Genomic DNA, 13,768 nt, shown 5'->3' on the forward strand with positions numbered 1-13,768 from the left:
AGTTAAAAGTTATACGTGGATGTTCAACTGCGCGGGGGGTCGTTGCCCCTAACCCCAGCATTGTTCAAGGTTCAACTGTACTTATTTATATACATTTTTGATCATGAATAGCTGGGACCCCTTGCATTCAGTTCCCCTGAAATATACAGGACTAAGTCACAAATTCAGTTACCCTGTGGTTGGTAAAACATGTGACCACATAACAAAAAGTTAAACCGAAAAAATCTGATTCATAAAAAAGATTAATTGGAGCTGAACCCATTTGTTCAACTGGTCATTGATATTGGATTTGACTGTTTGTCACTAGTCTGTGCTGTTCTAAGAGAGTTGTGTTAAGATTTAATCCTTACCATTGTGAGCACCTTGTTACTGTTTGATGTGGCTTTTTGTGGCACTTTTTCTACATTTTTAAGCCTTTTTTTCCATAGAGCAACTTACACTGTCAATCTGAACCGAATTTGGTTTCATTCTCTGCAGTGTTACCTCCAGCTGGATCAAGACCTGCTCTGGAACCTGCTGCCCATAGCTTTTGAGAAGGTCTGCAGTTGACTTGAGAGGTCTGAAGTGCTGGTCAGTTGTTATCTGTCTGTCCCGCATCGCCATGAGGTGTCCCATTATGTTCACCAGACCTGCATAGTCTCCGTCAGCCACCTTCTTGGAAAGACCTTGGTCTGTGACTTGAATAAAATTTGCCAGATCCTGCACACTGTGAGAGCAGACAATGGAAGAGACACGGGGTTGGAGAGCCATCCAATCAAATTGCAAGAAATTTCCTAAAAACAAAAGTGAGCCTCTGTACTCCTGTAATGCGGTTCAGTGCCACTCGGGATTTCTTGTGTGTTTGTACTTGCTCAAGAAGCGCTGACACTTGTCCAAGAAACTGGTGTGAACCCAACCCTCTTTGGCCTCATCTCTGAGGCCAAAGCCCAGAAGCTCACCTGTTATTGACGTGATTCAGCAGGTGCTCCTTGAACATCCAACTCCACTTTTTGATGACGTTCATCAGCGACACTTTAAACGGCTTGATGTCGACTTGGCACCAGCCAGAAAAGATTTTCCTGTCCTCAAACTTACTGACCTTGACGTACAATGACTCAAAAATGCTGATCTAACAAGAAAATAAGTTCAAATGTGGCAGTGGACTGGCAAAGTAATTTAAATCAAACTGAAAGTGAAGTGTAGTATTTGAGACAAGAAATCCACAAGGAAATCCATGCCTAAACAATTAAACAACTTTTTCTAGGAATAGTCAAACATCTGGGAATAGTAAAACAATAAACGTGACATGACACAAATGGTGTTAAATGAAGAACAGTTCAGCCTATCTCAGGGGAAATCTCATGAGTACCTGTTCCTTGAAGTTCTCCAGTTTTGGTGGATTCTTAGCCAGCTCATAGTCTGCATAGAGCTCTGCCTCCTCTGCACTCAGCACGTGGCCGTACAGTAGGAACTGCCTCATGAATTCTGTGCGATCCTCTGTCCACAGGTAGCGATAGCCGGCAAATGAGCTCAGGAACTCCTTTGCCTTGGCAGCAGCGCTTCTTGTGCGGCCCCTGATGACCTGGGAGAGTTCCACCAGCTCCACCGCCTGATCGATGTCTGACTGTAGGGTCATAGGGTAAAAGTCACCACTCAGAGGGTGAACCAGCTGTGTTCTGTAGCGCCTGTCAAAGTCTATTTTAAGCTTTTCATACAAGGCAATTAGCCACATTATTCGTGGGACTAAGGAAAATAAAGTGCACAAACATATCCCAGTCAACTGGATCCTGTCAGTTCGAGCTGTTTTGGGTAAACACTCGAGCAGCTTGCCGGCTACAAATAATGATGCTGTTTGCCCAGAACAATTTCCTCCCTATAGAGCTCATCAGCACCAGAAAGAGACTGTCACCATAGGCACAAAGTGACATGTCATGCGCATTTTTGCCTGTTATTAACATGTCTCCCTAGACAAGCCCAATTATCCAAACACTGTCCGTAATTTCCCATCCTTTTTTGGCACAATCTGAAGTTGGTTCTCTGTAATTCATCCAGCTGTTGATCTTCAATGAGGAAAATACTGATGAAGACATCAAGAGGGCGAAGCAAAGAAAAACCTCCTTTGAGAAACTAGAATTTGTTAGATTTTACATACAGTCTTACTAAGACCGTGTTGATCACGGTACTATTTCAAAGTAGAGTGTACTTTTTTCTCAAAAAAACCTGCTCACCTGGTATGACTCCACTTTATGTTTTGCTACCCTTTGTATGAAGGAGGCCATTTTAAATATATTGCCCACCATCTTATCAATTGTGTCACAGAAATTATTCTTCTTGGTGAGATCCAGGGGGGGGCTGAAGATAAGGTCACTGCCAGTGAGGATGAGTTGAATCTCAAAGAGCGGTGTGATTGTAAGGGTCGGATCCATGTTCTCTATGAAGTACTGCAAGGAGGAGCGGACTGCACTGACAAAGCCCTGCAGCACCATGCTGTCAATGTATTCCACATACGTCCGCCACTCGGGAGATTCTGGGTCAGCACGGAGGAGCACCTCGTTCTCCTGGGAGAGAAGTGCACACAGAGGTCAGTCAAGCAGCAAACACTGGGTGGTCCTTCACTTTTGAACAAAGTGTGCGGTACACTGTAATAATATACAGTAGGGACACCGAGTGTCCATGGTTGGATCATGACTTTCAAATTTTTATTCAGGTGCATCCTCCCTTCCTTGTTTTCACCCCACCTCTAGGTTGCTGACACTGGCTCTGGTAATAAACAGTATATGAGAGAACATAAGCCATTGGGCTGAGCATGAGTGTGGTAGCCACCTGAACAAGCTGGTGTATCTTCTCCCCAGTTACAGTGATGAGGGTGTAATGCTTGTGGATGCTCTGTTCCACAGAGCTGATGGTCAGCAGGCCACTGCTCTTTCGGCTGCCGAATGGCGCGTGGCAGAAACCTCCCAGCAGCTCACGGATGGCTTCCACGTTGGCTTTACTCTTCTGAACCCGGCTGTCCACACCTTGAACCAGGTCACGGCACTGCCGAATATAGTTCCACAGGTCTTCCTGGGTCCAGACAAGAGTTTCAAGCGATGGTCGGATCTGTTCACTGGTCTCCCTCAGCTCTTCTTTAACCAGGCCCAGCTCCACATCTAGGATGGTACTGTGAAGTCTGTTGTACAAGTGCATGACCAGGGACAGGGTCTGCACGTACTGCGCACAGAGGAATGCAACACATACCGGCAAATAAGGTTTCCAAGAGTGGAAGAGCAGAAGAATTCTGCAGGTACCTACAGAAAATGCTGAAATTGTATTCCTGAGGAAGGTACAACTGGCCCAGCAATGAAGAGGAGATAGATACCAGGGAATAGTGCTGCTTGTATGAATGAAAGAAGACAACGCTATTACCTGTGACTTCACAAAACCAGCAAAACAAATACATTAACAAATAAAATAAAACATGAAATATACAAATTAACTTATTTTGCCATTGCTGCAGCTGAACTGGTTTCATCTGTTTCCGGAGCAGCGCCTAGCTTTTTCTGACCTGCCTTATGCAACATGCCATGGGGTGAAGGTAGAGTTTGCACAGTTTCCCTTCATCCCACCTGGTTACATTCTGAATAAACAGCAAAGGTGAGAAGTTTGACGATCAGTTTGACAACACCCAGACAGCTAAGGCTCATTTCACTAGTCAGTTATTGATACAAAACATATGAGAGCCATCGCTACTAATTATTTTAAAATTTCCTTCTTGAGTGGAAAAATATAAAGACCTGGGCAAAATATTCAGTAAAATGTAGACTTACATTTACATTTATTCATTTAGCTGATGCTTTTCTCCAAAGCCACTTACAGTGTTAAGGTAACAATTAAGTAGACTAATACTGATGTATATAAGTTGCCAATATGAAGGTGAATGTCTAAGGAAGTACATATTGTACTTGTACACTCAGAATATTTTATACTTGCTCTACTGTTAACTGTTTGCGGTCTATTCAGGAGGTTACTGGTGTTCTGTAGCCCATGAATTCTACACTGCTGAAACTAAATACGTGCTCAGTTATATCATGATGTCTTCACATTGTCATCTCAAACTCCTGTAAGAAGGACAGCGAGGGTTTCCGTGGAAACGTGATGACAGCTTTAACTTAGTATATGTGCAGTAAAGCATGGCAGAAGGGTCAATTGCCTAGAACACATTACTTCACTCGTGGGACCTCAGACTCACATGAAAGGGACCTTCTGGAGAGCAGATATTTTCTTATTGTCAATCGTTTTCATTTAAAAAGAAGTTTACTGTGACAGACAAAATTAATAGCAAGGTACACAGTATATTATTTAATTACGTCAGAAACTACCATAAGACATATATGTTGCCAGATTTCACTATTTTCAGATCACTGTCTAACAGTCAAACAGCGGCATCCATTAAAATAAGGATGGTTTAGTGTGACGTGCACCTTAAATAAAAAAAGTGAAAACCCACCAGTTGGAGATTTTCTCTTTTGGAGAAGAGGTTGAGGGCGGCCTTTGGTATGTTGTCATAATTCAGCATTCCCAGGTACTTTACCTCTCGTAGCACTGAAGTCAGCTGTTGCAGGAAAGTAGTAATGCACACAAAGAAAGAAAATCAGGTGTCAGTTATGCATTAAATGTAGAGTGAAAGGGTCAAAGGTGGACTATGTTCAGGAAGTTCTCTCCAACTTACTGCTGGGTTGAAGTTGACCTCAAGGAGACCTGATTCCTGGTTAAGGATCAGGAGAGGCTGCTGCAAATGAGTGTGACACAGCTCCTCTAGACCCTCTGTCCAGGACGAGTAGATATCCTCATCATATTGTTCTAGCAACTCCAGAATCTTCTCACATTTCATCAGCACTTGTTCTGCCTCATTGGTCCCCATGGGCCTAAGTTCGCACATGCACACAGATGCAGAAACATTACATTCACAGTGTTCAGAACAACCATCCTGTTTTTGCATTGTTGATGATGTCGCTTGAAGATCTGGAAATGTTTTTGCACTAGTTTGAGATGTGGCAGTAGCAAGATAAGATGCCTACGCATGACTAAGGTGGTGAAGGTTGCTGCGGTTGGTCAAGATCCTGTCCCGTAGCTCCTGTGACCACTTCAGGTTTCCTGCTACCACAGGCAGGTTCTTGCTAAGAAATGCAGACCTATTTTGCAGCTAGAATAACACAGAGTTTAAACACAAAAGGAGTCAGTGTTTCAGCAACGGTGCCAGTTAGACCTAAGGTGAGCTGTAAGGTTAATGAGCCAAATCTATATGACTGCGGTTAAAAATTAGCATTTCATATTTTCAAAGACTTGACAGATATCCCACCTTTCCCAGATATAAATACTCGTTACGAAAAATAATTTACTTGGGATCATGTGTCATACATCTAGGATGCTGGGCATGATGATATCATGGCAATTCGGCAGTAGTGAAGTAGAACTTCTGTTGTCTCCGTCTTACTTTCTCCTTCTGCCTGTCAAGTACCAGCTGACAGTGGTTCATCTCGTCCTCAAACATATTCAGAAGGACCGTGTAGTTGGGGGCGAAGAGCCTGTTGATCCCCGGCCTCTCCAAAAGGGTCCCGAACATCTGCAGGAGCTGCCGTGATGACAAGCATGGGCGCAGAGAGCCTTGAACACCATGCCGCACTAGTCGATCATCGAACAAACGAGGCTCAGGTAAGAGCAGCGATTTCATGAGAGTGAGAGTCGAACGACCTTGACAGTCAGCCTGGCGCCTTGCTGCTCCAGTGCCATCCCGCCAGGTGCCTAAACGTCTCACTAAGCTACTGCTGCACGAACTCTTTGCCCTCCTTGTAATGACAGTGTAAATGGGGAGAAAATTGGGCTCACCTTAAAGGCAGACTCCAGCCCTCTTGAATGTTGAAAGGCCAGGTTGAGTACGGAGCCCAGACGTTGATCAAAGTCCCTGTTTTGCTCCATGAGACGGGTGTAATCAGCAAGAAAGTCCTGCACAAATAACAGTCCTCAATCAGTAAGTGAGGAAAATTATATGTACATTGGAGGTCCGTGGCTCCGCATCCAGGACAACCAGTGGGCTCCGTGCATATTTGCTTCGCTGATCACCAGTCTTCGACCAAACTGAGGAGACTTCATTGTCGCTCTGTCGGAGCGAGGCCTATGGTGAGCGTGTCCTTTACAGAGCATATCTGTCTCGGTGGGATTCCCCGGGGCCAGCCCCTTGACTCATCCCATCAGCATCATTTATGAGCGGTTATAAAAAAGACACAATACTATTTAGTCCCTCTTCTCCTTCAAAGTGTCATTTTTACAACTATCCCTTTGTCAGCAGGGGGAAACCACAGATAATACGTTCTGCAATTCACTCAAAATGGAAGGGCGACGGAAATGTTTAGCTGATGACCATGTTTACAAGAAAACAAAGAATCAGCTAAAGTCAGAATGAAAGTCAGCAGAAGTATTTAAGGAAAATATCTAACAAGGAATGCAGCAAAACAGCAAGCTGGGGTACGCAGCCTAGCCTACATAATGTGAGTATATTTATGATTTCAAGTGGGTATTCCTCCAGCTGAAAAGTATTTTAACAAAAGCAAAAAATGGAAAGAATTAAAATAAGCTGATATAAAATGTTATTTCTTCATTTTACATTCAGCCAAGAAAACAAACATTTCAAACATCAAAATTTGTGAAGCTTAAATGTGCATAATTTTTGGTATTTTCTCAAAAAACAAAGGTGATTTAAAAAAAAAAAAAAAAATTAAATTGACACTTAACAACTTTCAGCAAAATAACTATGTGAGAAAAAGGGCTTAAACTGTCTCTCCCTGCAGAAGCGCAGCGATGGAAACCTGCAATTTGTTTGAGACAAGAAAGCACTTAATTAAACCCCGCAAATAACACTCTCCACACACTGAGAGGGGGCAGAGGAAACAACTGGAGCCAGGAACTTTTGTTTTTTTTTTTTTTTTTTATCTTTCCTCCACATTTGCATCTCTCAAAGTGAACATCCCCAGAGACAACTAGGAGAAACCCTGATGACAGATAATGGCAGTAAACAAGAGGCACACGGGGGCCCGGAGCTGGGAAACTGCTGCCTACCAAATAACAAGAGCAATAACAGCTCCTGCTCCCCAGGAAGTGGATCACCTTGAGCGGGCAACCAGATGCGTCCCGCACACCTCGGCAGCCCACCTCAGAGCCCGACCGCAGCTCCAAGCCTCTTTACTCCCAGCCATGGGGAGGGGGGGGGTGACTCGGGTCAGAAGGAGATCACCAAATTGCCTTTGCCACACAAAAAATGCCTTCCTGCTGCAAAATTGGCCGTATTCAGTAGATGGAGAATATGAGGCTATCGAGTTGATCCGTGCTGCGCTGCCCTGCCTGGGAGAAATGGGCTCCATTGTTTCCTAGCCACGGGACATTAAGAACGAGCGTGCGCAATATACAAATAAGTGGACGCTGAGCTTGGACTCGCTCCAAAGTGTCTGCAGGTTCGGAGCGACACGGCGAAGCCACCGGAACGAGGGAAAGTGACACGTGCCGGAGGTAAACTCATGAAGTAAAGAATACAGCAAAAAAAAAAAAGAAAAAAAAATCTTACAAATAACAGAACAAAGACCTAAGGCTTTCAAGAGGGAGAAATATTCGATAGTATAAATTAAGAGATCATGTTTTAGCCATTTACTTACAGATCTTACAGCTACACTCGCAAGGAGGAATTATGAGACTAAAGGGAAAGAGAACTGAAATGTGTAGCTCTTTTGTGTGTTTATGTATGTATATACATATCTCTTTAAATTACTGTCATTATGTTGCATTGGGAAAGATCTACAACACACCACTGTTTTCAAACTGTGTCACCAGTACAGCGCAGAATGTCTTTACATTATTATAGCGTGTTTTGCTGGCGCTCCTCCGTTTTCTTTATGGTTACCATATTTATGTACTTTGCACATGAAATGAAACGGAAAAGGCAGAGAACCGTCAGCAATTACTGCGCAATTCAGGGCGAGCGGCCCCACTGAAAGGGGACCCATCGCAGAAAAGCCTCTGCCTGAAACCGAAAGATGGACACTTAGGATGACGCCTCTCCATCCTAAATTGTGGACTAAATTGCAAACCGTTGAAAAGAGTCAAGATGTCTCTCCATTTACTATTCAAGCGTGTATCTTTTCCTACAGGTCATTTCCCTTGGAGGGCCATCTCAGTCCTCACAACAATTGGCTGTTTTATACAAAACTCAGTGTACGGCTCGTTACGGCAAGATGTCGAACAGCTCAGCAACTCACGAGAATTTTTTTGGGCTGGGAGTGAGGGAGCAAGGCAAGAGCAACAGTGTGAACTATGGACAGCAGCGCCAAACAGGGCAAGGGGTTGGGTGTCCATTCACGATCATCATTGGCAGGTTTGCGTAACAGAAAAAAAATTCGATAGAAATGATTTGCGTCCATCTGAAGAAAATATCACAATACATGAGATTCCAAATTTTTCAAGTCTGTTCTTTTGATGGACTCCTGATAAATATCATATTTTCTTGCATTTACCGAGGTTGGAAATCTCAGAAAAATTAAACTTCATTGGTAAATACAGTCATTTTGAGTACAAATATTTTGTAAATAATTTTAAATAAAGCTGTTTGTATGTTATATTTCAAATTATTTAGCAAATGGTTTTAGAAAATTAATGTTGGAAAATTACCATTTAATGAAATGTGAATTATTTATTTATTTATTTTAAATTAATGTAGGAATGTTTTTATATATATTTGAAAATTTGCTTTTAGATACAGCTATTAATTAATTGTCTAAAATGGGCATTAAATGTTTAAAACCGTTGAAAGATTATTTTCTACTTATATCTAGAAAAATTATATTTAGGCTTTACAATGAAGATGTATGAAAACAACAAATAATGATGTTTTCTCACAAAATGTCAAAGTGTCAGTGAATAAAAAATTTATGAGTTTCACCACCTAACAGCATATTTCAGAATAAAATTTAATTGTATACTAAAACAATTTTTTTCTGAGAATACTGTACATTTAAACATATTTTGATCAAAAGGAAATAATATATTACATGTACAGCCTTCTAAAACGCAATTGCTACGCATTTCATGACAGTGTATTTTGTCACCTTCTTTGCGTAGTCCAGGGGGTTGTACTTGCTCTCCCGCAGTGTTCTCCAGCTGTCGTGGAACTCCTCATTCATACTGTACACCATCTCACTGAGAATCTTCCCCCGAGAACCTCCTAATTCCACCTTCTCCAGCTTCAAGAAGTCCAGAGCAGATGCAAAGAGCTCCTGGTCATATAGGGAAAATGGCTATTGCATCTCCCGTAGCGCTACAACTGACAGCTATGGCCTGAACATGGTACTGAAACACAAACAATGGAACCTTTCTTATACGCAATTACCGTGACAGCATAGTAATTTTGACAAAGAAGAAAGGGTGTGTGTCTTCACCATGTTAAAGGCATGTATCTCAGACAGTCATACAGAGAGCCCAACAGCCCAACAATGACGAATGGCCTCATGTGTTAGTCCCATCATGGCAAACCTTGTGTTGGGCTGGAAGGCAATCTGCCTTTCACTTATAACTTCAACAGCTATCCTCACCTCTATCATCAGGAGTCTCTCCAGAATGCAGTCAGTCCTCTTGAAGACGACATTAATGGGGAAATCCCAGGGTTTGACTTGCTCACCCTCCTTGTAGTATTGACCTATCTTCTCCCTGTGCAAATGGAAGCTGCGCTTGAAGCTGTTGAGGACGTGGATGGTCTGCTGAACCCTCTCGAGCCCCTCCTCCAGCTCCATCTTAAAAAGCTCCTCCGGAATGAGGTACCCAAAGGCCTGGATAAGATATTGATTTGGTGACTTCATCTTAATTTAACCAGAAAGTTAAGAAGACAAGGTTATCCCGAATTCACAGAAACCAAACGCAAGCTTAAGATTTTAAAAAATTATTTCCAAAAATTTCCCGTTAACTACTGAATACAGAAGTATTTGCTGCTGAAGTTTATTTTTGTTTTTTATTTTTCCATGACCATGCTGAATTATTTCATGTTTGCCAGTTCCATTTTTCCTGAAAATACTGGTTCAGTGGTTGCCTTAGAAATTCTTTGTAAATCTGCCAAGGAAACCAGCGAGTTGAGGTGCTGAGACAATATCAGCAACAATGGTGCACCTTCTCCAAGAACAGGTTGCACAACTCCTGAAGCAACACCATCATTCGAGCTGGCACGCAGTACCACCGGGAGCGACTCCAAATGAGGCACAGGGTGTGGAACAGCGGGCCGACCAGCGCCTCCATGTGGATGAAGCTGCTGTCCTCCAGGTGAGCAATCTGCCTTTTTAGGGGCCGCAGGTGCAGCTCAATGTCCTCTGCCTCCAGGACCGCTTTGGGAAGGAGACACCAGGGCCATCAAGAGGAAAAGCAACGTTTCAGGGATTAATCCCTTCAAGCCTTTCCCCAGACTCCCCAAGGCAATAATTGTGAACCTCTGTAAGAAGGAATTTGGTCCATCTCTCCATTATTTCTCACTAAAAGCAATTGTATATAACAAAGCCTCCCCTGGGTCATGTAAGGAGAAGAGGGATATCTAATACCTTGGTTCATCTTCAGAATGATGTCACTGAAGGTTGGGTAGTAACTGCTGTTGATTCTCTTGAGAATCTCTATTATCTTTTCCACTTTAGGATTCTGAATCTGAGATGGAATAGGAACAACAGAAAACCGCATTAAAACGTTCAAACGCGCCGGGTTCATTTTCACAAGACACTTAACGTAACATATTTTTTTCAGAAGCATAATGATGAACACCTTCTAACTCAAAGCAAGCATTTAAGTAAATTAGTTCTTTTTTAGTTCGTAAGATGCTTGTATCTAACTGCAGAGATTGCATAAGCTACATTGAAAAACGAAAAACACTGGAAAATGATTATGAACCATAAGCCAGAAAAACAAATAATTTTATACTGCAGGTTTATTTGAAAGCTGCCGCACCTGTGCTCGGATTCCCAGTAGATTGTCCCGCTGCCTGAGCCAGAAATCGATTTCCACCGAGGGGCCTGGATTGTCCCCTTGCAGCAGGGACTGCCTGGAGTCCTTCTTCAGCACATCCCAGATCTGCTGGGTCCATTGGATGACCATGGTTTCGATGGAGTACACAAGTGCCCGATCAACACTAAAGCCATCGAAGCTGTGGGAGGCGATAGACCTGTCAACAGCCAGTAAGGAATCCCCATCTACATGACAATCAGCTCGACCAAAAGGACAAAGAAGGATTCTATACGACATGGCAGGCCTTTTAAAAGGGAGAAAAATGTACCTCTTTTTATGCTGTGTTACACTGTTGCTTGACTGCATGTCATCATTTAGCTGATACCTTTCTTCATAGCAACTTTCAGCTGTAGGCTTGTGTGCTAAGGTATTAACAAGTACTATTTACACAGTTGGGTAAAATTTACTGCAGCAGTTCACTGTTGCCTGGAGTACTACAGTAGGAGCAGAAATTCAGACAAAGGACCTCCAGACTGGAATGTGAAATGCTCGCCGCTTCACTCCCCACTGCCTCTCCTTGTGATCATCTGCTTTAATTCTCTAAATGTCACAAAGGGACATTGAAATCGTTTAATCACGGTTTTCTTCCAGGTGCTCTGGTTTCCTCCCACAGTGTAAAGACGTGTTTCGGGTGAATTAGTGACTCTAAATTGCCCATGGTGTGTAGGTGACAGAGTGTGTCACACTGCTTGAGTGTATACATGGGAGAGTGGTTTTAGGGAGTTTTGTGCTCTATAAATACCATCGCAAGCCATCTTAAAAAGTTTTTCTTCTTATGAACCTCCTAATTCTTTTTAGCTTGTGAGTGATATGATTATGCTATGCCAGCTTCTTTGGGGAAGACAAAGCTGACAAAACTCTTAAATGTATGCAATAGAGGACGGCACAGAATTTTTCCTGAATCTTCAGCTGATTTATTGTTATTCAGTTTACACCCGCCTTCTACACCAATACACCTAGGGTTTTGTATGTGAACCAATATTTACCTTTAACCTATTACATGTATCTTTTAAACACTTATACATGATGTATTTATGACATGTAGATTAACTTCACTGAGGGTTTTCATACTTTTGAAAAACACTGTATCTTATTTTTGATGAAGATGGTGTACATACTGTCTTCTTTTAAATGATCCAAAAAATGCAGCATTTTGCCATGATGTTTTAACAGGCTGTACGTGTTGACTTAGTGATGGTTTGCTAACTGCCCACTTCTGGTCAGCTCATGACAATAACGGGGAACGATCCATCGGTACGGACTTTGACCTGAGCAGGATGTCCTCCTCTTCCTCCGACCTTTCCACGCAGAGGGGCAGCGGCAGCAAAGTCCTGCCCTCCGCCTGGCCCCTCAGAGTCACCATGCGAGCCTTGAGCTTCTCCACATGCTTGCAGATGTCCTCAGAGACCACCCTGGGCCAGCTACCGTGGTTGCTCCTGTTGGTCAGGATGGAGACCAGCACCTGCCCCCATAAGGAATGCCATCTCTTATATATATATATATATGTCAGCAGAGCAGAGCATTAGACCACAGGTATGAAGGAAAGACACAAAGAAGTTCGTTTCTGGGGTGGAATTACCTGGGATACAAGGACCTGGACCTGTTCCAGGGGCTGCCCTGACACTTCCCCCAGCCATAGATCTTTCCGGAAGCTGGACGTGGATACTTCGGCATTCCTCTTTTTCAAAATGCACAGCCGCTTGGTTTTCCAAGGAGCCGGAGTCTTTGAAATGGCAGAGAAAGGTGGAATGCTTTCACTGGCGAAAGCACTAGAAATAAGTGGCAACTTATTTCGACAAGAGAAATGTGAGATTTCATTCACCCGCACGTTTTCTGAAACGCAAATATTACTCAGCCAGCACGCTTTTCAACTGGACGGGTGTAAAAGACGACCGACGTGCTATAAAACGCATGAAATATCTAAGGGAACTTTCACAAAAAACAACCACACATGACGTACATTGCGTCTCGCGGTTCGATACTGTGCCGAACTCCCGTTCGGCTTTGCCTACCGTGTGAAATGAGAAATTAACAGTCGGCAGCATCTGCCTTATCAGACTCACTTGTCCATCTCCAGCGTGCAGTGTGCCTCCCGGGCCAGTGAGGAGGATCAGACGGTCGGGGCAGCCTTTATCTAGGAATTCCAGCAGAAGCTTCAGGTTCTCCTCGGTGCCGATGAAGCGATTCCACTTATCGGTCTTGAGGCGCAGGCAGGTGAAGGCCTGCTCACGGATGAAATCGACGCGCTCGTCCGCCACGGCCTTCTGCGGGTCTAGGGAGACGCGCACGGCACCCTCCGTCATGGTCACGGAGGTGTCCCTCTCGCAGTACGCAACACGCACGTCTCCTTCAAGAACCGCAGGTTAAATGCTGCAACTTCCTTCCAACCCTAATCGGTTTGTTTCTCTATGAAAGAAGCATCAATCAGTCTCTCGTGAGTGCAAAGAAACAGACGACCCGGAGAGCGTCGGGTAGCCGAACCGCACAGGAACACGGCAGCCGTACACCTGGGCCCTGCGGCGAGGTCGTTGAAACCTTAGCGCATCCCATCGCTCCGCACACCTGCTCCAGCTGAAACCTGAGATCGACGGGTCACCCCGTCAGCACTGCCTAGACTTACAGCAACCGGCCCCGGCCCACGTCGGCGCTGCCCCCCGTTACTCCATCGTGCAGAGACACTCTTAACCCAGGCTAAAGTTGCTCTGTCTTTACTGGCCCCGGTCAATCCAGCGCA

The 13,768-nt window shown here is 43.8% G+C and overlaps 1 protein-coding gene across 1 annotated transcript in view; it reads right to left on the minus strand.

Moving 5' to 3' along the window:
* Positions 1 to 13,337, minus strand: part of dnah9l (dynein, axonemal, heavy polypeptide 9 like) — a 61,911-nt gene extending 48,574 nt beyond the window's left edge. Inside the window, exons 1-18 of the mRNA XM_018729546.2 lie at positions 13,098 to 13,337; positions 12,614 to 12,757; positions 12,303 to 12,496; positions 10,978 to 11,158; positions 10,581 to 10,680; positions 10,159 to 10,370; positions 9,591 to 9,824; positions 9,108 to 9,275; positions 5,845 to 5,961; positions 5,453 to 5,590; positions 5,037 to 5,161; positions 4,688 to 4,883; positions 4,466 to 4,570; positions 2,803 to 3,189; positions 2,208 to 2,537; positions 1,349 to 1,603; positions 939 to 1,108; positions 484 to 706 (exon numbers count right to left, since the gene is read on the minus strand). Coding sequence (XP_018585062.2) covers positions 484 to 706; positions 939 to 1,108; positions 1,349 to 1,603; positions 2,208 to 2,537; positions 2,803 to 3,189; positions 4,466 to 4,570; positions 4,688 to 4,883; positions 5,037 to 5,161; positions 5,453 to 5,590; positions 5,845 to 5,961; positions 9,108 to 9,275; positions 9,591 to 9,824; positions 10,159 to 10,370; positions 10,581 to 10,680; positions 10,978 to 11,158; positions 12,303 to 12,496; positions 12,614 to 12,757; positions 13,098 to 13,337 — 3,519 coding nt within the window. The remainder of the gene's footprint in view (positions 1 to 483; positions 707 to 938; positions 1,109 to 1,348; positions 1,604 to 2,207; positions 2,538 to 2,802; positions 3,190 to 4,465; positions 4,571 to 4,687; positions 4,884 to 5,036; positions 5,162 to 5,452; positions 5,591 to 5,844; positions 5,962 to 9,107; positions 9,276 to 9,590; positions 9,825 to 10,158; positions 10,371 to 10,580; positions 10,681 to 10,977; positions 11,159 to 12,302; positions 12,497 to 12,613; positions 12,758 to 13,097) is intronic.
* Between the last annotated feature and the right edge of the window lie 431 nt (positions 13,338 to 13,768).

This window comes from Scleropages formosus, chromosome 12 (genome assembly GCF_900964775.1).
Source record: "Scleropages formosus chromosome 12, fSclFor1.1, whole genome shotgun sequence".
Classification (NCBI taxonomy): domain Eukaryota; kingdom Metazoa; phylum Chordata; class Actinopteri; order Osteoglossiformes; family Osteoglossidae; genus Scleropages; species Scleropages formosus.